We start from the raw sequence: 26179 nt of genomic DNA, 5'->3' as shown, positions 1-26179 counted from the left end.
GTTTGTAATTTAAATTTCCTAGTTGCAATCTTAATAACGCTTTATGGGGTTCATTTGGTTTAATCATTATATGTATCAGTATTTTTATTCAGTAAAGTATTGAATAAGTGGATTGAGTAATACAATGTTGAATTTTTGTAAGGCTTCGTAATTTAACTAATATACATTAAATAAATAAATATTACTGACACAGCAGGGATAACACTCTGATATTAAGTATCTTGCACAAGTTACACAATGTGCTATCTGTACTGTGCTCAATACGGGTATCAAAACCCGATTTTTAGTGTAATAAGAATTCAGATTTACCGCCGAGCCACTGGGAGGGGATATCTTTTGTGTTCGATTGTTGAAAGCACATTGAGGACATACGTTCATATCTGGTTCATATTGGAATTTTTGTGTACTTGAACTTTACGCCTGTGAGAATAATATATCTTACTTGAACTTGGATGTCATTTCACGCGTAAATGTAATACTTTGAGGAATATCTTTGTAGTATTTGCATTTCATTTTAGTAATTGCGAAATATAAATATGGTCCCTAATAAAATCCTACATTTGACGTTTAGCACGTCTTCACCCTCTCTTAAGAAAACATCTGTTGTGTTTAATAGTCTAGTATGATAATTGTTAATGTTAGGTGTTAGTGTAGTTGTGTCAGGCTTATGTTCATATACACATATTTATCTTTTAGTAAATTATTAAGTGTTTGTAAGTTTAATGAATTTGTATCAGTATTCAGTAGCATTTATAAACTTTAATACTTTTGTCATAAAGCTGCTTAAAAGTCCTTTAAAAATAGGTAAAATCAAAATTTATTTTCTAGTTTCTCTTATTTGTATAGTTTTTTAGGGTAGTTTCTTGTGTTTTATTAATAAATAGAAATTTGATAATATTAACATCTGTAGTATAGGTATACTGGTTAGGTCTATTTCCACTCTAGCAGTTATTTTTGGTCATAAATTCAGACTACTTAGAAAAGCGTATTGAATTTGTTGTGTGGAATTTCGAGAAGAAATATGAACCTTCAAAATCTTTTTCAAGATTTTAATCCAAGGTAAGATTTACATTATAGTTTACAGTTACATATGGTAACATTTTTCATATATCACCTACCATATAGAATTAGCTAAAATTATTTACAACAACTAATATAAACTTTTGTTCAAATATTTCGGTTTCAGGCGCAAGTTGCTTAATGTATAATGTTTAGCGTATAATTATAAATGAGTAAACTGAAAACAGTTTTTTGTCAAATTTTGTCAAAAACTTAATATTATTTATAACTTGTATATGATACAGAAGAATAATTGTATTTTCTTGTTGTAGTGCACTTCATTGCATGTGTTTTGTGTTACTGTTAGAGCACTAATATGTTACAAAGTATAATAACAATTGAAGTACCATTGTGGGCAAACAGTATTGTTAAGGTACTCAACTTGATGACTAAATGCATCTAAACATTATGCTTGCAGGTTTTACTTTTTAGTTTTTGTGTATATTATTTTATGAATACAGGTTCTATGTTTTTAGTTTTCTTGTATATCAATTTATGATAGCAGTTCTTGTCTGTTATATAGAATTAGTTTCAGTGGTTTGCAAGTTACATTTTAATTTTAATCTACATAGTTGTTGTATTTTTCTGATCAGAGTTGGTTATAAGTAATAAATTATTTGTTTGTAAGAAATTCAAATATGTATTTCACAAAAAAACATACATGTTTTTTGTCATTATATAGGTCATTATAACCTATATAAATACTGAAAGCAATTGTGTGTCACACTTGATTTCTTGAAATACAAGGAGTCATAAAAGTGAAAATGCATTTATCCCGATAGAATAGTTTGATTAATATCTGCCCATTATGATTCTAGTGACAGGTGAAAAGGGGGCCCATGAAGGTGTGTGTGTGCCATGAAACCTTAAAGTGTACTGAGCATTAGTAGAATTGCCAAATGTAGACCTTGTGTGGGTATCACCAAGGCTAGAGCCATGTACATAAAATTTATCACTAAAGTGAAAAAATAGTGATTTCAATTATAAGCCTTAAATTATTTTTGAATTAAGCTGTTTTCATTATATCACTAATGGTTTTAATAAAAACAAATCTCTTTAATGAGTGGAGATGCTAAATTAAGAAGTATTTTATCCAGTTTTTTTGTCTCTAAATTTTATTTTACAATTTCAGTACATAAACTAACAACATGGCATAAAAACCATTGTTGGAATGTAGTGTTACTAAAACATACTGAATTTGCTGTATATTAGAAGTTGTTAATCAAACTTAATTTTACCAATAATTATTCTATGAATATGCCATGAATTCATTTCATGATAATCTTAATTTTGATTGGCTCACAAGAAATGCACTGATGTTTGACTGCTTCAACTCTACTTTTCTGCCACTTTGTTGGTCGAGCTTGATTTTGCAAAATTTATTTATTTCAGTTAGCTATGAAATGTGAGTTTAGGGTACACTATGATGTTGGGGTGGTAGTACTTGCCCTGTCATTTTGGATGGACTATACACTTGTAATTTATATAATTATCAGGATGTAATTTTATATACTGCATGTTACTGTTTTAATATTTATGTCAGAGCCTCATAAAAATATGTATGTATCATTTGTAAGTGGATTATGATTCAGTATGTGATTTTGCATAATTTGGGGAAATTTAGAAAATGAAATTGCTATTAATTCATGATAAAGTTAAAAAAATGATAAAACCTAATTGCTTATTAAAGATACAAAGGACAAATTTTGAGATAAATGCTATAAGCTTAAAAAATTTAATTTGACAAACCCTTTGGAAGATTTAGAGAAGGTATAGGAAAATTAGGTACTTTGTTAAAAAAAAAGAAATTAGAAAATCCAAAAGGGTGTATGGAAACAGGTAAAAGAAAGCATTAAAATTAATGGAATGATTGTTTTTACATATTTACGTATCCAAAAGGTAAGCAAAATGTTAAGATTGGAATTAGTCACTTAAAGGATGATGATGGCCAAGTAAGTTAAAATGTTTTTTTAATTTTCTGCTTTTATAAGAGAAGATATTGCAAACTAATGCTTGTGGGTTTTACAAGTCTTGAAGTGAAAGCTACTTTCCACCTTACCTAGAGTATCTGTGACACTCGTGCTTTCACCTCTCTCATCTGGCTACTAAGTGAAACTATCCAGTAGTCCAATGTTGAAAATGAATTTTAAGAGTGATTGAAACTTTAAACAGCAGAACCATCTTACAGGGTTGATGCTCAAATTGTCAAGATGTCTTGGAAGCAAACCTGAGCATATACATTTTTCACTTTAAGATTCATAACACAAGTTGCTCTCCTAGCACATACCATTATGTTTATTTTTAGTTGTGTGGCTCAAGAACCCTTAATTGTCAAAACCAAAATTTTATGACACCATCAGTATTTATTGTATTGAGTCAAGTACTTTATGTTAAGTAAAATATTAATGTATAATATGGTATAGATAAACATATAATATTTGTAATTCTTGTGCTAGGAAGTTGCTAAAATGCTAAAAAATTGCTTGGAAAACCTCTCAATCAATAGTTGTTCACAGATGTGTAGATTATGTTGAGCATTTGAAATCCAGTTAAAAGGATTAATTTTTACCTTTATAGCAATGGGATCTGGACTTCATGTTCTGCAGCAGTTTTTCTAAATCTTTAGTACAACATAAAACTGGTTTTGATAACCATTTGATATGCTAATATGGTACTTAAAGCCAGTTTAAACATTCGCTGATATATAGGACAAATTAAGCATGTTTTGTACCTTTGAGGAAGAAAAAAAATGTGTTGAAAACAAGTTGTCATTGTTGAGCCAGTTCATCTATTTTAAGATGTAATATGCAAAGTATTTAGATTAAAATAACTATTATTTTTGTATCCAAAGGAAATCAAAGTAAAGGCAACCAAAATATGAATTCCAAAAGTATTTACTATAAATGCATGCATTTAATTACTTTTAAGGCAGTTATTGTCTTGTAATCATTATTTTAAGAATTTCAAATTAAATCGTTACACACACACACACACACACACATTTTAACTTTACAGCTTTACTTTAATGTATTGTTTGTAGCAGTGGATCGACTGTAGTTTAAAAGACATACTATTAAATTAATAGTATAGGATTTGTTAGCTTAGATGTAGTATGTATTTTTTAGCTTAAATACTTTTCATTCTTTTTTTTTTTGCATTTACTGATTAATTCTTTATATCATTTAAAACTTCAATGAACTATGCATTTGAACATCTTCTCCACTGTCAACATGTTAATTGGTTGTAGTAGGAGAATAATAATCAGTCAACCAGCATCCATATTTAAAGCTGGTAGTGCCCTAGAGACCCTAGTGTATTTATCATACTTTGTGTCTGCTTTAAGTCATCATTTATTCTATTATCTGTTTTCATAATATTTTATAGATCCCAATATGTTATACAGCATCAGCCAGTGATCTTGATATTTTGTTTTGATTGAATAGACCAAGTGTACAGAAGTCATCAGTATTTTAATTAATGCATTTAAAGCTTTTGTGACTAATTGTTAAAGTTCAAAGGAACATGACCCACTTGAGACTGTTAGTTTAATTTTGTGAATAATACCTAATAAGTACATTTGGTTTGCTCGTAGATTATTATATTAACATTCTATTAGAGAAATTCTTGCATATTAAATGTCTTATCAATTGCATCACAAACCTGAGATTTTTCTGTAATCTTCAGTTTGTGGGAATCCTGCTAATAGAGCTGGGCAGTTTAGTGGAATTTGTTAATCACTTAATTTTAAGGCTCATTAATACATTATATTCAACTAAACCATTATTTTTGCATAAGACTTGGGTAGTTGGAATAATAAAAGATAATGGTAATTAACACCACTTTTGATTAGTTGACTTTTTTTTTGTATGATACTGACCAATTCTGATTGATTCCCTTTCATTCTGGCTTGGATCTTTTGTACATTTCAAAACTTTTCAGTGTCACATTTAAAACTTAAACAACTTTATTGTTATTGTATGTCAATAAACTTGGCATGAAAATATAATTTATAATTCAAATTCATAAATAATCTAAGCTTTAATTTAAAAAGAAATATATTCAAAGTATTTTCAGTTCTTATTTTTCTGTGTGCACATGACATGTTTGAGCTTCTGTTTCTCAACTTCAGAATTTTTTGACTAAAACAATAGATTTGTACAGTTTCCAACCAGCTAGAGCACAAGATGTTTATAATAACAAGTAAGAATCTAAAATTGAAATCTTCTTGATGTGCTGAGATAAATTTGTTAAACCCTCCTCTCAGTTTCTCCTGAGATTGCTAATCAACCTTACATGGTTCAAAGACAAGTTTATAACCAATACAAAGAACAGTAAAGTTATAGTTAGTGGAATTGTTTTGTTGTTGTGATCATATTTTGTTGCTCCAAGTGCTTAAAGAATTTTACTTGCTAAGAAAGTGACATAAATTACTGTAGTTTTTGAACATTATGTTTTTGTGAATAATGCATTTCTTTTTTTTTAAATGCACGTCAAAAGTTATATGACTTGTTTTTGTACATCTTACCTTGTAAGTCTTAGAAAAACTTACAGAAGAATGTGTACTTGAGTGCAAACTGTGTGGAATATGAAGTGGTTAAGATAATTTCTTATCTGTGTTACTTATTTATTATGTTTTTTTTTATTACCAAAGTAACTGAATTGTAAAAGTTTTAAACTTCTCAGCTTAGCCTAACAAAACTCAAGGAGAAATGTGTGAAATTAGACAAGCTCAAGTCTTTTTGTGAAAACAGTTGGATCACTTAGTTTTAGACTATATAAAACCATAAAATTGAAAGAAAGTAAATGTGAAAGGTTAGAAGTTGAAGGTGTTAAAATAATAAATTTAATTAATTTTGCTCAATAGTAGAGTCAATGCAGAGTAAAAAAAAACATTATTAATTTTATTTCATATCTTTTAATTTTTTCTCTTACTCTTTGTGATTTCAATACAGTTAGTGTTTGAGAAGTTAAGAGATGAAAAATACAGTTACACCAAAAAAATTTTGATCTTTTAGAAGTTTCTAGAATATGTAAAAACTGTAAGATGAAAAGAAGTATTTTTATTTTTAGTATTAAAATGACCTTTCTTTCAGACTGACTAAATAAAAGCTATGAAAATTTGCAAACAAATATTTAGTAAAAATACTTTATTCAGAAATAACATTTTTTGTGTACAGCCAGATTGTAATATTTACTAAATGCCAACTTCTGTTACAATACACAGAGTAGATTCAGTTATAGGAAATGACTTCACAAATACAGGATTAGTCAGTTTAAAAGAGTACTAATCAAAAATAATAATAATGGGAAATCATAATGACAATATTATAATTTATAAAAAAGTAAAATAATTGATAATATTAGTAATAGGAAACATTAAATTCACTTCATTAATCGATGCTGTTCCTGTGTAACTAATTACGAGTTAATTGCCCAACACTTCCTCATAGTACACTTTTTTTAGAAACAATACAGACTTTTAATCTACATGATGTCATGGTAATTTTATAGATCTTTGTGTTTCCAATATTAATTATTTTTCTCAACTCTTTAACAAAATAAATGTATTTTATTAGGGAGCATAGACAGTGTTTATGTCCAGTTCTATATTCTTGTGCATTTTTTGCATAAATTTTATGTCAGCAAAAGCTATAATTATCAGTTCTGAACCACACCATGGGTTTACTATCAATCCAAGGCCTTTCTTTGGACTGTGTAATTTAACGGGCTCTCTTTATGTGTTATGATTATTATTTGAGACTAAAAGTGCTCATGTTTAACTTTTGGTTATGCTGAAACAAGAAATATATAAAGTGAAACTGCTGAAATTAGGGATATTTGGAAAGCAATTCCCAAATATGATTTCACTGATTTGACTATTTGTACATTTTTTAACTTACATCTGTTTTCTTGTTATATGCAAAGCTACATTGTAAACTATCTGTGTTCTGCCAACCGTGTGTTTCAAAGCTGAATCTTAATGTTATAAAATCTGACTTTCCACTGAGCAACTAAGGATATCATTTGTGGTCAACCACAACTGCTTGGACATGTCATGGTCAAAAGTATACTGTTAAAGTGACACATAATAAATTCAGTTTCAAAGTGACCTCTTCACTCCAATTTTTCTGTGTAGGTATTTTCTAGTTAAGTTGAATTTTATGCAGTATATTTTAAGTAAAGAAATATTAAGCTTCATTGGGAATTGTTGTAAGAAAATTTGTAATTTTGTGGCTGAATATATAAGTGTGTGTAACAAAGAATACATATATTAATTAATACAAAGAAACCTTAATTAGGCCTAAGTATACTTTTTTTTTTTTCATCAGTGCAGTCATTTGAAAGTTTTTCTGTATTTGATTCCCATAACTGTACATCAAAGGCTCTGGTTACTAATAAATCTTTAGTTATACATATTTTGCTGTTGTGACATGTAGAAACAAATCCTTTCTGAACATCTAAGTACCAATAGTTAATTTTTTAGTAACAGTTTCTTTTACTTCTTTTTTTCAATGAAATATTATATTTTTCTATTTTCAGTAAGTTCATTGTGTACATGTGTCTACTGGTGTTCACTTTGATGTTTGCATTGTGCCTAGATGGTACCATACAGTGGAATTATTGGGCAATTTTTTTACCTCTTTGGCTCTGGAAGGGATTGGTCATTGCAGGAGCCAGTATGGGAAGCTATGTATGGTGGAGACACCCTCAATACAGGTAGATTAAAGAAGAAATGTATGATGTTTTTGTCTTTGTTATTGAAGACTCACACTTGACATATGATAGATTTTGGAAACCAGTTTTTGCCTGGTTTTATGAAACCTTGGTTTTAGTTATTTTATTCCACATTTCTGAAACCTTGATTCCAGTTATTTGACCTTGCTTGGATGAAGCCTTGATTTACATATTCACAAAATTGAATGCCATATGATAACTATATATATGTCACAAGTTACACAATTTGAAAATATACCTGTGACAAAAGTATAAAATATTATCAAAATAATTTGCTGGCTTACTTTTAAGAAGTGAGATTTGAGTTTTCTAAGGATGCTGATGATGAGGTTTGTTTGGTAAACAATGCTTTGATTTTATTTTAAGATGAATTAACTTTAGCTTTTTTGCAACAGTTCAGGGTTCAAAGGCCATATCAGCGTGTTTATTGACTTGCATTCAAAATTTTATTGAACTACTATTTTATGAATTGATATTAAAGTTTGAAATCAAATTGTAGATTATAATTCAAACTTTATATATGAGTTAATTTCTTAATTTAAAAGTAAATATTAAAACAACACATCTAAATATAAATTTTAGTGAGTTACAGGGCATGTTGAAGGCAGTACTGTTTAAAATTAGATGTTTGTAATGTTAAAATACAAAGTCTATAGTTTCATACAAATTAATTAGGAACTCAACTTAGTAATATTGACAAATAAGAACCTCGTACCTTTTTGTTTTACCAAGATATGGTTTATATACTTAATCAAACATGGTTGGCCTGTTTAACTCTACAATTTTTTGAAACGGTCCTTTATATATATATATACACATATTCTTATTTCGATATATGATGTGAATAACCAATCAACAGCTTAGAATGTTCCCCGAGTGGTTTTCTTTGCCATTTTAATCTTTTGAAGAGACTTCTACATTCTTTTGATCCAAGATTTCAATGAGGTAGTTGTGTCTTTTGTCTTTTATAAAATCTAAATAAATCTTAGCTAGTAAATGTAATAAATCATAGTGGAATTCTGCAGTATTAATGTAGTTATTTGAGATATTTTGTTTATTCAACTGTGTATATAAAACCCCCCAATAAAAACTTGATATCCTCCACATGCAAAATTTTGAAAGGCTGAGCAACCTGTGTCCAGCAATGACTGAGTACAAAGGTCATAGCAAGAAAAGATAATTGTTTGCTTTAGTTCTTGATTTATTGTTCTATATTTAAAAAAAATTAAGTTTAATAATTTATTTATAAATAGTAATAATCTATATACATGTGTATAATGTATAATAATTGAAATGTAATTGTATATCACAAAATACCAGTCCACTAAAACTCCACCAAGACAGGGAAGATTAAAAGTCAATCTTACATTACTGGATATGTGACCTGAGTGCACACGCACCATGTCGGTGCAAGTTATGTAATATTAGGTAGGCATGTCTGGAAGGTCAAGATAATAAAAAATAATAAATATATGTTCATATATAGCATCGTGAGACTTAAGCTACTTAGACTAAACACTTGTATTTTCTTGTTTTAATATGTTGTCACTCTAGCATAAAAAAGCATAATTTATATTTATTTCCTAATTTTTTTTTGTGATGATTACAAGGCTGGTTAAGTGACAAACACCATGGGGTTAGAGTATAGATAGAAAATAACATAACATAAAATATAAGGTCTTACTGAAAACAAACATTTAAAATATAATTAGGAGGTTTTAAAGATTATGCAAATATTATTTGAGATTTTAGGATAAAGAATAGTTTTTTAATCATAACATGAAATCATTTTGCACTCAGAATTGTAACGAAACATACTATATTTTTACAAACAGATCATCAGTAAAAATATTTCATTAACAAATCTGGTTGTTTGTATACAAAATACTTGTAATCTTTTCTAAAAGTTTACCAAATTTTGTGAAGATACACATGCTGTATCAAAAGTTATAATGGAAATTAAGTATTTGCATGTGTGCAAGTGTGTAGACAAATTTGTGGATATTATACTAAGCCTTATGAGAGAAATTTAAACTACACTTACCATGTGGTCAGCTTCCAGTCAGTTACCTCTTTCTTTCTTTGTGAATTTGACGATGACCGAAGAAGGTCGAAACATTGTTTGCTTCTCTACGTAAAAAATTTTCTCAACCCAAACGAGCCATTTTTACATATATATTTTTCTCGACATCACTGTTTATTACAGTATGTTTTTAATATCCTCCATAATCTATAAGCTAGGAGGTTCTTAATTTGTTTTGTCAAATTTTAAGCATTAAATTACACAAAAATGACTAGATCATGTACATGAATTTTTCAAAAATATACTTTTTTTTGTAAATGAGACTGTTCTTCAGGATTTTATCCTGATTGCAAATATTGCATATTTTTGTTGTGGTGTTTCGTGTGCAGAGTTTTTGTAGGAGTTTATTTTTCATGCCAAATATTAATTTAAAACCACAACAACAGAGCAATAAAAAAAAGCCTATATGTAGAATCAGGGAATTAGATATAAGAACAAACAGACAGGAGGTTACTTGGCTCATTAAGATCACCCTGATTCATCAGAGAAAGCAAGATACGAACCTTTCATATTAATTAATAAATATTACAGGTATTTGGTAAAATCTTTAAGCAGATTATTGGCATACACTATCTCAGATAAACCACCTCTCAGTGTGGATTCCTGTACGTGGTGAGGGGACTTCCCAGGGAAGGTTCTGTTCTTTCAGTTTACCTCCTCTGGAATCTAAACATCCACCCACGGGTTGCCAAGCATGGCTGGTTCATTCGGGCTAGGGTCAACTAAGTACCAGTGTTGAATGTTCTCAACAGATGTTGAGGACATTATATTTGATGCTGTTGTTTAGGTGTAGTGCTCACGAAACCCTGGCGTTGCTGCAGTGTCCTTGTTTGACATTGTAGTGCATCCTTTTGTAGAACTCCATGGTGGGTGGGGTCAGTGGACAACGAAATTTCCCCTTCTTTATTATAGATACTTCAATCAAAAATCTTAATAAAATAGTGAAAAAACAGTGTATAGGTAAATTACCACGTCTTGAAGATTCCAAGCAGTAATCCTCACCATCAGTACCACATGTTGTGCCTCATTTTCTTATATTGTACTTGCTTTCAGACAAACCTTTAGGGCAGATGTCTCCCTTTTTCATTCAGAAGGGACTAAAGGGACTTGCTGGCTCTCCAAAGTCAGTAAAAAAGCTTCGATCTAGTGATATATTCATGGAAACATCCACATCTCAACATAGTGAACTCCTGTTGCATTCAAAGGCAATTGGGGATATACCTATAGAGGTTACACCTCATGCTACTTTGAATTCATCACAAGGAGTTCTTGTTGAGAAGGATTTGAAGAACATTCTAGAGTCGGAGATTCTCGCTGGTTTCTCCACCCAAGGAGTTTCTGCAGTGAGACGTATCTCCACTTGTAAAGATAGAATTATGGTGCCGACCAGTTTCCTCATTCTGTCATTTACATTACTATGTCTGCCTGCCACCATCAAGGCAGGTTTTCTTAATTGCAGAGTGTGACCTTACATTCCAAACCCTCTCTGATGTTTCCAGTTTCAACTGTTTGGTCACTCAAAGACATCATGCTGTGGTTCATTGACATGTGCTTGTTGCATTGGCAATTACGAGTGTAAAATGGACCCTCATTGCATCAATTGCAATGGCTCTCACCTGCCCTACTTTTGTTCTTGCCCTAAATGGTTGGAAAAAAAAGAGGTGCAGTGTTTGAAAACTATTCATAACATTACCTATCCCGAGGCTTGAAAATTGCTGTCCATCACCTCATCGTGGACTATGTTGCTGCACTTTGTTCCACAGCTACTGTGGGAGTGCAGACAGATCTCTCTGTGCTTCCTAAAGAATTGTTCTCCAAACAAATGAAAAGTCTTTTGACCTCTGTGGTTAAAAAAGTTTTTGAATCAACTTCAACACTTATCTCTGTCCCTTATATATGTTCCACCAAACCCCAGGATCCACATTCTTTGGTTCCAGGTGCAGGCATTTCCTCAGACCCATCTTCTTTTCTCACCCCAAGATGCAAAACAATGCTTCGTTCACGTCCTCGGTCTCTGTAATTTCCTTCCAATAGCAAAGACCTGTCTAAACGGCCCAGGGCAGGATCCATGGAGGTTGATAGACCTCCCTCGAATAAGGAAAGTAAGGAAAAAGACATGTTCATAAACAAAAGGTTTCTCTGCCCAATTTGCCTACACGTAAATAAAAATGGCCACCTTGATATAATGATATAATTACTTTCTAATATGGATGACATCAAAACACTGATTGCTTCCTTCCATCCTTTTTCTCTCTCCTTACAGGAAATATTTCTGAAACCTGCTGATACGGTCACCTTTCAGTGGTTTTCTTTAAACAGAAATGACAGGCTGTGTGATGGACGTGTGAATGGAGTGTTGGTACTGTTGGTTGATCAGCATGTGCCCACCCTGTCTTTGCCACTCGACACACCCTTGAAAGCCATAGCAATCTGTGTTTCCTTGGGTCATATACTGTTTGTTCTTTCTCTCTATATGTCACCTGGAGAGACATATGATCAATCAGACCTTGATGCTCTCATTGAACAGTTGCTGTCTCCCGTTTTCATCCTGGGGTCTTTAATAAACATCATCTCCTCTGGGGAAGTGTTGGTATTGATAGGAGGGGTTGCTCTATAGAGCGTATATGCTCTCTGATCACAACCTTTTCTCTTTGCAATACTGGCTCTTCTACTTATTTACATGTGCCTAGTCAGTCCTTTACTGCTGTTGATTTCTCAGTTTGCTCCCCTTCATTATTTTCCCATTTTTCATGGAGGGTTGACAATAATCCATGAGGCAGTGATCATTTTCCAATAATCTTGAGAGAGACTGGCTGTGGTTGATGCCACTTTACCCACATGCCCCAGTGGAAGCTGGATCAGGCAAACTAGCTCTCTTTCACTGCTCTTGCAAAACTTGATCTGCCATTGTTTCCCTTTCTTTTGTTTTATGTATTGGTGTGTTCTTTTTCCTCATTTTTGTCCCTTTTCTCTTGGTTACTCTGTTGGTGGAATTTGTTGGGGAAGGACACCCTTCTTTCCCAATTATATTTACCTCCTTCCTCTGGCTCTTTCCACTGTCAATGGAATATTTTAGGTTACCTGATTCTTTATGGTGACAAACAGATCATGTAACACCATTTTTTCTTGACTACCCTTGTGTCCCATCTTTTCCAAGCTCCTTGTCTGATTCTGTTCTGCTCCCTGTTCATCCATCCTGTTCCTCTTTTCCCATTACATTCTTCTGCTGTCAGTTTCATCAGTTATTATTTTCACAGCCTAGGAACAGTGGGGACCTGTTTGGTTCAGTTTATTGATATATGGAGTCTGTGTTGCAGTCAACCTATGGGGTTTACAGGTTCTGTCTGTAGGCTTTACTCTTAATTTTTCATCTCCTTCTCTCTTCCAATTCCTTTTCCTCCTTCAGGATATTCTGTTTCCCACTGGGTCTTTCCAAGGCAATGTCAGACCTATTGGATAAGAGTACTATTGAAAAGGTTTCTCATAGATAGTTACTATTTCTAAGTTTTTTTCTTAGAATCTCTGTTGTGAAAGTATTAAATTTTTTTTAAGATTTATATTTTTATACTCTTCAGTTAATTATCTCTCATTAAGAGTGGTTACATTGCTAATAAAAAAAAAAAAAAACAACTAATGTTTTCTTCTGAAATTGTGTTACAGAGAATGGAAAATATAGCTTATTTGTGCTTATTTTCTTGTTACTGTTGTTGACCTGCAAACATCATCTTTAAATTTAAGTTTAAGGAATTTTCACCCAAAGTAATTCCAACTCTAATTAGTCTTGAATGGAGCAGTTTACCAATATGCTTAAGTGCAACTTACACAATTACTCTTAACCATAAAACACATGAAGGAAGAAGAACTTAACTAAGGATGTAATTATTCTAGAAAGATAACCTATACACCTACAAAATGTGTGACAGCAAGTTCTCTGAGCTGAATATACTATAAACCCTTTAAGTGGATGTATCTTTCTACCAATTTAGACAATGGAAATGAGTTTCAGATAAATTAACTTGTTACATATAACCATATAGTTTTTGTTTGTTTGTAAAATAATTTTTATCAATTTAAATGTTAGGGATTAGTTGATGACTGTTCATTATGGCTATTAATTTATTCTTGTTTTTTTCCCTAGACTGGAAGGGGAAGGCTACGTTCATTATAAAGCTATGTTGATCAGTCTAGCCCTTCAGCTTCTTCTCCTGATGTTTGAACTTCTTGTTTGTGACAATCTCGAAAACCATAGACACTTATGGACTTTGATTTTCATACCCCTCATCTTCATATCTGTAGTGTCAATAGGGGTGTGCATCTGGGCCGTCAAACATGACCGATCATTTGAGGTGAGTTTTTTTTTTTTATTTGTAGAAAGATGGGGTCAGAAGAAACATTTTCTTTTTTGAGATCTAATATAGATTGGAACGTTTTGTTGTTAATTTATTTCTGGTTAAAATTATAAAATGCTGATTTTATTTTTAATGTATTTGCATATTTTTTATGAATAGGGTGTGAAGAATGTGTTTTATGTGCATATAATAGATAATGATGAGTGATTAGTGGAATTTAGTAATTAGGCTTGTTAATCGACTTCCATTAATTGACTCATTTATTCTCACTTGAAACTTGAATAGTTTGCATAATTGGAAATACTAATTTCAATTTGTTGATAATTTTTGTTAATTCTGACTACTGACTAATGGATTAAGCTGAACAACAACCTTTAATTAGTTAATAGTAATAATGAAAAATCATAATAACAATATTTTGATTAGTTGGAATAAGTGCAAATAGTAATAAGACACTCTTATTTCAATTAATTATTTTTACAACATAATAAATTGAACTTTAATTTTGATTAATTATTTATATTGTGTGACACTAATCAATGTTTACAGGTGGTTGATTATATCAATTAATTGAGTTAATTGCTTAACTTTAATGTGTGTATTTATATGGTACAGCTGAAGAGTAGTGAAGTTTTGAATTTTGATACTATGAAATCCATTAGTATTTTGTGTTTTGTGAAGTTTATCATTTTAAACAAATGTAAGTTGTAATGCTTAAAAATATTTGTGTAATGTCAGTTTGTGCATTAACGTTTGTTTTAAGACTCTGTTGATTGTAACCTGTTGTCACATTTCAAAGTACTATGTTTGTATTTATAAATTATTCATCCATATGTTACATGACATTTTCCAGAGTTGTTTATATTATTGCTAGGTTTTACTAAGAGCTGGCAGTGTAGATATAAGGTTTAAGGAATTGTATGTGTTTTTTTTTTTTTTTTTATAGAAGTAAGTTGAAAAGTAGTGAAGATAATTTCTGAATATGTATTAGGTTGAGGAATAATTCGTGAGCGTTTTTAAATAATTTCATTCAAGCATTACATGCAAGACTATACAATACTTCAATGCATGAACACATTACACCCAAAACATTTATTATGATACTTTATTTCATGTAATACCTAGGTATATAGTATGCAGTGTTTTAAACGAAATTGCAAGAAATTAAATGCGAAAAGCAGATGGTGTCGAAAATGCTTTATTTTGTCCACTTGACAGTCCATTTAATGAGCTGAAAATGAAAGCAAAAATTAAAGACATATGAAAATCAAACACACCATCTATTAGAGCAAAAAATTATCTACCAAATGACATGAAATATTTTGTGAAAGCATTTCATTTATGAATATGTTTTTTTAACTTGAAAAAACGCTCATGAATTATTCCTCAACCCAATATAAAATTTGATCAATGATTATTTAACCAGCTGTACATTGTTTAATGAGAAGAACAATGTGAAATAAAAATAATTATTTTTATAGAAAAAGAAATGAAAAACCTACCATTGTGTTTATGCATAATTAGATCATAGGAGGAATAGATGTTTATTAAATAAAAGTGTCGAGGTGGCTTGGCTTGGCAGTGACAAAAACTTAGTTATGAGTGTATGATAGTTTAAGAAGATAGAGATATCTTCAGATACCTGTGTGGGACACAATCTTCCTGAAGCATCATACATTTATTATAGTTTTCTTCATTGCCCAGTCAAGCTTTCTCCAAACTTATTTTTTATAAAGTGGGTTTTTTATGATCAAATATTATATGTTCAGTAAGTTCAGTCATTTCATGTACAACCATTAAATTTTTACATTTATTATAGTTTTCTTCATTGCCCAGTCAAGCTTTCTCCAAACTTATTTTTTATAAAGTGGGTTTTTTATGATCAAATATTATATGTTCAGTAAGTTCAGTCATTTCATGTACAACCATTAAATTTTACATTTATTATAGTTTTCTTCATTGCCCAGTCAAGCTCTCCAAACTTATTTTTTATAAAGTGGGTTTTTTATGATCAAATTTTATATGTTCAGTAAGTTCAGTCATTTCATGTACAACCATTAAATTTTTACATTTATTATAGTTTTCTTCATTGCCCAGTCAAGCTTTCTCCAAACTTATTTTTTATAAAGTGGGTTTTTTATGATCAAATTTTATATGTTCAGTAAGTTCAGTCATTTCATGTACAACCATTAAATATTTTTTTTAAAATTTTATGTGTGAAATATAATTTTTGTCACCCATATGTTTATGTAAGTTTAAAAGCATTATTTTTAAGGAAACAGTTTTGTATTATATGACCACAAATTAATCTTAATGTATCTTAAGTCAGGTTTTTTCCTTGTTTATGCAAAGTTGAATTTTCATAGCTCGTCTTTGTAAAATGCTCTTTAATGCAGATGTTCATATAAAACTGTCTAATTTATATAAAAACTTTTCTGAAAGTAACCTTTCTTGTGATGAAGTTGTTGATTTTAATGTTTGTTTATTCTGGTTGATAACATCTCTTTGTGAATTAAATGTACACATTATTGTTTAAACTGCATTATTTACTTGCAAGAAAAGTTATGTAGCTTAAAATACTGTCATTTTTGCAGTGAAACTTTTAAATTTTCCTTTGAAAAAAATTTGTTTGAAGTACTATATGCCCCTTCCACAAAATTGACTAAAAAGACTTACCTCCTATTAAACTGTTAGTGATAGAGAGAAGTAAGATGAAAAACTTTATTTGTAAGAAACTGTACTGCTTACTCCAAGTTGGATATAATGCTCAACTCACAATCTGTAGGTTGTAGGTTCAAATCCTATTACCAGAGTTGGTGAGTGGTGTTGACTAGTTGCCTTCTCTCTCTTTTAGTATATCATTTTTAAATTAGGGATGACTGGTGCAGATAGCTCCTATGTGGTTTTTGAACTAATTTCAACAAATGAACAAAGAATTTCAAAAAAGACCTGAAACTTGAACAGTTTTAAATAGTTGACTGTTGTTCTTGTGGGAAATAAACAAATACTTGATTTGATTTCATGAATTAAACCTAACCTGTATTTATTAAACATTTCAATTACGTCTGAGTAACGTGCATTTTACAATAAACATTTCATTTTCTAAAGTTTTTTAATTAGCTTATGTTTTATTTCTTTATCTACAGATGGAGCTGTTTTGTTCAGTGAATGTTTTACAGTTCATATTTTTGGCACTACAACTGGATGGATTTATTTCTTGGAGTTGGGTTGTAAGTAGGATTATTATTTTTGTTGTTAGCATATTTAATCAAATATTTTGTTATCTGAAGTTAACACAATACCTCTCTTTTGTTGAATGTTTTTTTATTAGCCTGATATAAAACTATATGGGTAAGTAATTCTTGATAACGAGAAACCCACTTGAAATAAAAATATATCTCGGAATGGCTGGTACGGGTATTAACACTTTTACTGATGAGAAGAGAACAACATTTCGATCTCCCTAGGTCATTTTCAGGTTAAGAAAAACAGAGTAGTTGAATGTGGCCATTGACTGACACGTCTTAGGGACGAGAGTACAAACGGGTACCAGATTATAGGGGGCGTTGCAGGTGCATGTTAGGTTATTAATTAGTATAGGTATAAAGGTGTTTCTTAATAACCTAACATCCACCTGCAACGTCCCCTATAATCTGCTACCCGTTTGTACTCTCGTCCCTAAGACGTGTCTGTCAATGGCCACATTCAACTACTCTCTCTTTCTTAACCTGAAGATTACCTAGGAAGGTCAAAACATTGTTCTCTCCTCATCAGTGGAAGTGTTGATACCCGTACCACCCGTTCTAAGATATATTTCGGGCACAAAAACTGTATTTACTGAGCTTCACAAAATCATTTCTTGATGCAAATGGTCTTAGGTATTCAGTGTGTATGTTTCTTCATTGGTGTTTAAAACAAAAATATTTAAATGACGATCATTGTCATGATGTAAAATAAATCTTGGATACTTGCATCTAGAAACTATGCTGCAAAGCTGCTGTAAAAATGTATGGTCACTGCACAGTGCATGACTGGACATGGCAAGATGAACTGTAATGATGTTGTGTTGAGGCTCCAAAATTATTTTAATATAACTTACTTGGCCCTCTATAAGAGTGTTTGTACCGTTATTAAAAAATCTTATTAACAAAATGTTTAGCTAACACAGCAAAATATGCAATTTTATGAAATACAAATAGTTTCATGAGACTTCAAATTATTCTGACTTATCATTTTCTCCTTTTATATGTGTAATTATTTCTTTTTATGATGTTTTGTTAATTTGGTATGCTTTTTTTTTGTTTATTGAAGCTTCGGTGTTACATTTCAATATTACATTATATAGGTTGGCATTTTGGTTTTTCAAGTTTTGTTAACTAATTTTTAAGTAAATTACAAATACCAGTTTTATAACATAATTATTTAAGGGTTGAATATTTTTGTCACCTTTAAATTTATTAATAATTTCCATGTTGTAAGTTGCCCTTGTTGCAGTGCATCATTTCCACCTGATTTGAAAGATATTAGTAATTAGTGTTTTATCATATTTGCATCTTGTGTTAACTTATGAACATAGTTGTAATATTTAAAATTAGGAATGTCAAATGTTCTGTTGTACAACTGACAGAAAACTGATTAAACCATTAACAAAGTGTTGAGAAGTAGATTGATTTATGATTTGTGTGTTAGACTGTGAAAAATGTTTATAGAGTTGAATTGATTTTGGCAATTTTTTGAGGAAGTAATGTGAGATTCCAATATTTGTGGCTTTTAGGTTGTCTTTGTGCCTTTGTGGATAGTGATGTGTTTGGCTGTGATTGGTGTCTTGTATGCCATCATTTTTGCTAGCATCTTACTTAGGACACCAGAAGTAAGCCCTGAGCAGCGAAGATCCAGTCTTCACTCGGCAATCTCTTATAGTTTAATAGTTGTCCCGTTATTAGTGTTTTTGGTAAGTTCCACTTGCATATATCATATAACCATAGTGTCGTTTTAATGATGAATACTTTCTGCTTTATTGCTACCTCCTTGGTGTTGTTTTTTTGTGATAATTATTATTGAAAATTATTCCTTTGTAGTAATAATTTTTTTATTTTTTACCATAACATTTATGTTTATTTTACAGTTTTTCCTATGTAAATATGACTTGTTCCTAATTACTTTTGTAGATTTTTTAAAGTAATTTTGTTAGGCCTTTCTGCTCTTCCAAATGTTAAATGTTTTGTTGTATTTCTTGTTATTTCTTTTACATAAATTGAAGTAGTTGAGAAACATAAGTAGACTTGGAAAGCAAAATATTGTTGCCATTCACTAACTGTAACACCTGTCACTGTATATATTGAGAAATTTTGTTTTGATGTTTACTTTTATCACTTTCAAACATTTTAATTCAACAAAATTCAACTTTATTACTTCTACATCAGTGGTTCTCAAACTTTTTTTCACTGATAACACTAACCAACTTCCTTTGTGCAACATCTTTGCCTCCACATGAAAACTTTTTGTTCTTAATTAGTATTTGCTGATTTACACTGCTAGAAATTTGGTTTTGATCCTCGTAATGGGCAGAGCACAGATAGCTTATTGTGTAGCTGTGGGCTTAATTATAAACAAACAATATTCTTTGGTGAATCTCTTGTGACACCCCCAGCAACATGCTATGACAAACAGTTTGGAAACCATTTTTCTGTACAGTGTAATTTTATGGTTGATTTACAGTTTTTGATGATTGGCTTTTTTGGTTAATACTCTTAAGAGCATAAATGCTGACCTCTTGTTAAATAACTAGAAATGTTTTAAAGATGTACTTGGGTCATTTGTTTATAAATGTTAATGACATTGATATATGGATTATTTTATGGCTGGACCATTAGTATTCTCAGTTCTTTGTCATTGCCAATTTTATGGCAAGTGTTAAAGATTTTTAAGTAGAGATATTTAAAGTTTAATAATTATTACGTGAAGTTTTCTGTAAATATTATGAAAGTTTTATGTTTGACTTCAAATGCTAGTAATTCATGCAACTTTTCTAAACTTCTGTTTAGTAGGGGGTGCTTTAAAATTTTATCATATTTAATGTGAAATTAATTTATGCCTATTGTAGTAAAATTTGTATCTTTTTAAGTTAATTGTATTGTTATTTCATGTTGCATTATATCTTGTACATATACAGGTGCTCTTGTCAAATAAATTGGACAATGACAGTGTGTTAAGTTTCATAGCAACATGTATACCATTGTACTTCACTTTTCTGGTTCTAATTCTGTTGTCATTTGGTTCAAAGGGAAGCAACCATTGTAAGTTGTTGATTTAGTTTATTGCTTTTATTTAACTCTTAGTTATCTTAACTGTTATGTAGTTATGAACTTAAGGTATCAAAAACTGTATATACAGTGTCACAATTGACAGGGTAAAGAATCATTAGATGCTTTATTTTGATTTTTTTTTTTTTTTGTGTTGAAACAAAGTTCAAACTGAACCCTCTAAATTAAAATATTTTTAAAGCATAGATCAAGACATATATATCAGGTTCCTAAAGCATCCATCAATCCTCCTTGCTGGTTCAGTGGAAAGTTCGAGTAGTTACGTGGTGGTCATTGTGCAAGATAGTCAATGCTGTGGCTTTATGGATTAAAAAGAAAACAAGAAACATACTAAAGTATCAGTTTTATTAAACATGAACTACTTGGTAAAAAAAGAAAACTAAACCTTGTGAGCAAGTAAAAAAACAACAAAAAATAATGCTTATTCTATGGTAGTTAGTTAGTTAATCTTAGTAGCTTATTCATCACAGATAAATCTGCAAGTGCCTGAAAAGCTACAGCTGTGACTCATAAGGTTAATTCATATTTTAACTTGCTTTTTTCTCTGTTGGTTTGAAATTTGTTAGTGATTATTAGTTCTACCTCAAAATAGTAATAGTATGAGATTAAAAACATTTAAGAATTCAGGAAATCCCTAATTTTCCTACTTATAAATCCTTAATGTAAGGCTAATTCACATTATATTTAAAAACTACTATAAACAAATTATTGGTTGGCCCTTGTTGGGTTCAGCATAAACAGCCCATCATTCAACTTTTATGCTTTAAGACAAACATAATTTATTATTTATATCTGAAGGCAAAATTTCTGACTTGTAATTTACAACTTCATTAGATTTAGTTAAAATAATGTTTAACTTGTGTCATAACATGCTGGTCAGTTTTAAAACTTGTTTACCTTTCTTCCACATATGTAGGGTGGTTTGGAATCAGAAAAGATTTCTGCCAATTTATTCTTGGAGTGTGTCCTCTCCTTCAGGAGTATGGGAACATTTCATACAGTTTACATAGTAATGAAACAGAAGACTCTAGTCGGTCAGAGAGTAGCACTTCCCAAAGGAAACCTCCCAGTGGAAATTCCAAGCGAGGTGCTAACGCTGGTCAGACTGAACCTCGACCTGTTGTACCTGCTTTATCTATTGAGACTCCAGATTGATAAGAGGCAAGAGGAAGAAGATGTGCTGTTTGTTTTCTGGTCTATCACTCTTTGTTCTTTAAACAGTGGAGGCTTCACGAAGAATTATGATGCTCCATTGAAGAATGGTATAAGCAAACTTCTGGTTGGCAGAAGTGCACTTGTCTCAAAGATACAGTTACCTTGGGTGTAATATACAGGTTTTTTTTCCTCAGGTTTAATATCAGGTTAGGTTTATGAAATGTGCATTACATGTATATCTTATGTACTACTACTTCAAATAATGAATGAAACTTTTGTCTGTTATTACTGTAAATTTCTGTTGTTAAGAGCAATGTGAATGTATAATTTATAGCACTAACATGTCTATGAAAGTCTTAATCTAGCTGGTTCTAGTGAAGGTTTTACTGCATTTTTGGAGGGGTAAAATCCACAAGTTTGTAGCTTTATAGTGCATGTGATAATCAACCCCTTGGTTAATAGCTTTCAGAAATAAAAATTCTGTTTGATTTCTTCTCTAAAAGACATTTTTTTGGTATTCAGAGTTTTAACATTTCATTTCAACAGCCCTTTATCAAAATATTCAGTGCTTTTTAAAAAATTAACTTAGTACAAGATTGGTATACAAAACCTATGTATTTGTTGGTGATGCATTTTTGTGTAATTTATCTAATTAACCTTACAGTAGTTTTTAGCCAGTTGTCAGGTTTATTTATCTTAAAGATATAACAGTAGTGATAGCTCTGCTCTGAATAGAGTAAAGAAAGTTAGAGTTGCCAATTACATGGTTCATGTTTGTTACACGTTTTTTGTGTCTTAATTATAAATACATATTTTGAACAAAAACTTTGGTAGTTTTATATAATTTTATACTTGTATGGGTTGGACATTTCTTCTTTCATTGAGGGTAACAACAAATGTTATGATTACACCCTAGGAAAACATTTTAAGTCTAGAATGTTTTGTTTTGCGTACGATGTTTTTATCGGAACCATAATAAGTGACAGTTAAGTTACTTCTAGATTTTACGAGGATGTAGTTTGTGATGCATAATGTGTAGATACAATTGTTATTTTATAGTATATATGGTAGGTTCAAAGCCAGTTTTTTAAAGTCAGCTTCATCTGTGAATGTGTTTCTGGGCAGGATCCCAGATACAATACTGACAGCAACTTTTCCTGTTCTGATGGAAAATAAAAAAAAATTGGAAATTACGAATTTTTATGATAGTTGAAACCACATGTTCTATTTTCAGTATTTTTTAACATTTTTGTAGAAAGTGTCAAAGAAGGTTGGAGTTAACTCATTTTGTCAGACTAATTCTGGAATCTGTAGTGCTACTAGAATAGTTATTTTCTAACCTAAATTATTCAGTGCTGTAGTAGAAATTTAGTTTACTACAAGCTTTTAATAAAAGAAACTTGGGCATTTCTCAGTTATAACTTAAATACAAATGGGATGCGAGTGTAAAGAATTCATACATGCAGTGTTTAAATTTGTAACAGTAAGATATTTGTAATATGATCAGAATTAAAAAAATGAAATGTACAGTAGAAGATGGTTTCTGTTTAAATACTGTTGAAAATTAAGGAACATGACACAAATTAACACATTTATAAATAAGTTTTATTTCTTAAGAATGAATATTTTAAACATATTCTACATTTAGTGAACTTGCAACACATTATGAAAACTAGTTATAAAGCTGAATTAACTCATATCTGTAAGTTTAGCCACACTTATAAAGATGTCCAATAAACAATTTATGCCTAAATAAGCAAAATAATTTGCTCCTAAAATGTAAGATTTTGTTTTTATATTTGTTTTTCTAAATCTATAAACATATTGTTTTCTTATGTAATTAACATAAAATAACAAATTGACAATGTAAAGAGAATTCAAGGCACAACAGTAAAGATTTCTATTTTAATTAAATATGAGCATACCATAAGAAAGTTATGAAGTCCACATTAGCACCACGTAATATAAGCAAATCTATAATAGTTAATCACATGAACAATGTTCATTTCCACATGTACAATCTTTCACTAATTATAAAAACTTGTTTGGTTGATTTTTGAAGAGAGTTGAAACATTTTCTCAACTGTACTTTAGAAATGTTATTAAACTTATCGAATTAATCATTTTTACAAAGAATTTTGATACTTTTTTTTGAGGCATAAGAATGGCCACATTTTAATATAATGTGATTGAATTTTTTATTGTTTTTTGTTAACAGGTTTTGCATTTTTTATTAATTTAGAAGCTTTATTGGTGACTGCTGTATTATACAGTATGTTTTGTTTTTTCTTTTTAACCAATGATGACACTAAAAGTTTACCAATTAAGATTTTCCCATCCCAGATTTGGCATAAGTACATAGGACAATTCCCAGCTGGATTTTTTAACGTATAACTTATTTATGACATACTGATGTTTCACTCAGTCTTTTACTTCAACAAATATTAATATTCGTAAGAATTACCAACTATATTATACATCACTGTCATAGGTGTACCAGTAAGAGGAGAAAGAACTCCTCTCTACCTCAACAAATATTTTCTTGTTATGACACTGGTCACAGTTTGTCAGTGAACTGGGCCATAGTACTCAATACTTTTCACTTTATTTGTTGAATGTTTCATCACACACTTTTATTTACTATTGTACTATTTTAAGTATAAATTTTCAGTTGCATTTTGCAGTTTGTGCGAGTTTAAGTCAAAGTGCTTTGAATATGTTTTGAGGTGCCACAGGTTATAAACTCTTAGCATGTGATTTAAAGCTCTATGCCCATATTTTAAAGTCTTCCTTACTACCTGGCTTTAGGTTGTTGCTCTTTAGTTATTAAAAACAGAAAAAAAAGCTAGCATTTTCACAACTGGCTAATATTAATGAAATTTAATCCTAGTGTGTGCCTGACAAGTCAGGCTTCATGGTAAGTTTATGTGATTATATACTTATTTTGACAGTATATTCTGAATAAGGAATACAAACTGAGTTTTGTCAAAAAAGTAACATAGAATTTGAAAATGTTTGACTGCTAACAAGCTTTCACTATTTTTGTTTTTTTTGTTTTAAATCCCAGATGTATTTTTTAAAACAGCTGAAATTTGTTAAACCTGTTACTATTGTCACTTGGAGGTATTGTGCACAACCAACAGCAACATTAACAGTGAAAATTAAAATTACATCTACATGTGTACTGTATATGGGGAATTTGAGTGTACTTGCTTTTTGTGAAGCAATAAAACAATAGCCTGCACAAAAATAGCTAAACAATTTGACTTGCTATATAGTTTACAAATGTATATTTGATTATGACTACAATAGGTTTATAAAAGATGTACTGAAATTAAAATTTATTTTTCAGAAATGGGATCCAGTATAAGTACTTTTCATGCAATGTTACTTTTAAATGTATGTCAATTCGTAACTTTTACCTCAATTTCAGCTGTTCACATCTAGCTGAGATGTAAATGTTTGTTTGTTCACTTTTTGACCATGTAATTTTTAAATTCCTTCAGTGATAACTTGTATATGAATTTCCTTTTTCTTTATATATGTAGCCATTTCTGCTATATCCTTAGTGGTAGCTTTCTCATAATACCAGTTATAATACAATCTCATAATACAATTATAATTTCCATCTTAAATTTGACAAAAAGTAAAAATATTTCCTATCTATAAATATAAATGTAGTTAAAATATTTTATTTTTAACAAGTACATTAGTAATGCTTCTAACATAGTGGAAATGAAATCTTAAATTCATGTATGTGGTTTATGACACCTGGGATGTCTGTCAGTGGATTTTGTTTTAGGTTTAGCACAAGGTGGTGACAGACCTGGAAAACCTTAGAAGTGTTAGGGAAACTGAAGTTATGCAGAAAATATTGGGGGATTCTTTTTAAAAAAACTGAAAAAAAAAACACCTGAAAATATCAGAAAATAATTTTTTGAGTGTTAATATTTGTAGTAGACTGGAATTTCAACCAAGAATTGTAAATTATGTTCAGGAATTTATCTCTGGGTGTTCCAATGATTAAATTCAACTTTTTTTTTTATTCTATAGATGTAAGTTTTTATACTGCTTGGAAAATGGCATGTTTCATCTGGAGAAGTTGAGGAATAAGAAATTTTGTTTTTGTGGCCAATCTGGTAACTGATTTAAAAAAAACAAACTTCTGTGTAATCGTTAAATTCTGTTCCATCTTACACTTTTTTAAAATACTGAAATTTAAATCATTCAATACCATTTGGTATTCTAGAACTAAAAACATTTATACAAACATGAATATCACTTTCAGTTTGAAGTACACACAGAGTTTTTTTAATGAACTCTTTACATAAAGAAGTGGAAATATCCTGTGGAGGTGGCCAGTCCTGAAAATGATACAAAACATACAAGTGTTAAAAATATACAGGATTTTAAATAAAAAAAACATTTTCTTTATATTAGCATAAGGTTTTTTATTTCACCTCTTATTGGTTTCA

General features: G+C 30.4%; 2 protein-coding genes across 10 annotated transcripts in view; one reads left to right on the top strand and one right to left on the bottom strand.

Moving 5' to 3' along the window:
- Window positions 1-568: 568 nt before the first annotated feature.
- On the top strand, window positions 569-23234 carry LOC143245057 (transmembrane protein 185B). Its single transcript, XM_076490856.1, has 7 exons — window positions 569-1059; window positions 7600-7776; window positions 14016-14223; window positions 17373-17456; window positions 19001-19177; window positions 20399-20522; window positions 21466-23234. Exons 1-7 carry the CDS (start codon window positions 1022-1024, stop codon window positions 21702-21704), a joined length of 1047 nt encoding a protein of 348 aa, XP_076346971.1. The 5' UTR covers window positions 569-1021; the 3' UTR covers window positions 21705-23234.
- Window positions 23235-23290: 56 nt separating this feature from the next.
- The window catches only part of LOC143245055 (tripartite motif-containing protein 2-like), a 53054-nt gene continuing 50165 nt past the window's right edge, over window positions 23291-26179 (bottom strand). For all 9 annotated transcript variants that reach the window (XR_013025453.1, XR_013025451.1, XM_076490852.1 and 6 more), the window contains exon 5: window positions 23291-26068. The gene's annotated coding sequence lies outside the window, so the exon portion shown is untranslated. The remainder of the gene's footprint in view (window positions 26069-26179) is intronic.

The sequence above is a fragment of the Tachypleus tridentatus genome, chromosome 2 (genome assembly GCF_004210375.1).
Source record: "Tachypleus tridentatus isolate NWPU-2018 chromosome 2, ASM421037v1, whole genome shotgun sequence".
NCBI classification, from domain to species: domain Eukaryota; kingdom Metazoa; phylum Arthropoda; class Merostomata; order Xiphosura; family Limulidae; genus Tachypleus; species Tachypleus tridentatus.
This window is presented reverse-complemented; position numbering and strand designations above follow the sequence as displayed.

What these genes read in the sequence shown, in the direction of transcription:
- LOC143245057 (XM_076490856.1), top strand. Translation starts at nt 1,022, where the DNA reads ATGAACCTTCAAAATCTTTTTCAAGATTTTAATCCAAG. An exon ending in TTTCAAGATTTTAATCCAAG is followed by an intron (nt 1,060 to 7,599) that starts GTAAGATTTACA and finishes TTCTATTTTCAG; the next exon opens with TAAGTTCATTGTGTACATGT. An exon ending in TCCCGTTATTAGTGTTTTTG is followed by an intron (nt 19,178 to 20,398) that starts GTAAGTTCCACT and finishes GTACATATACAG; the next exon opens with GTGCTCTTGTCAAATAAATT.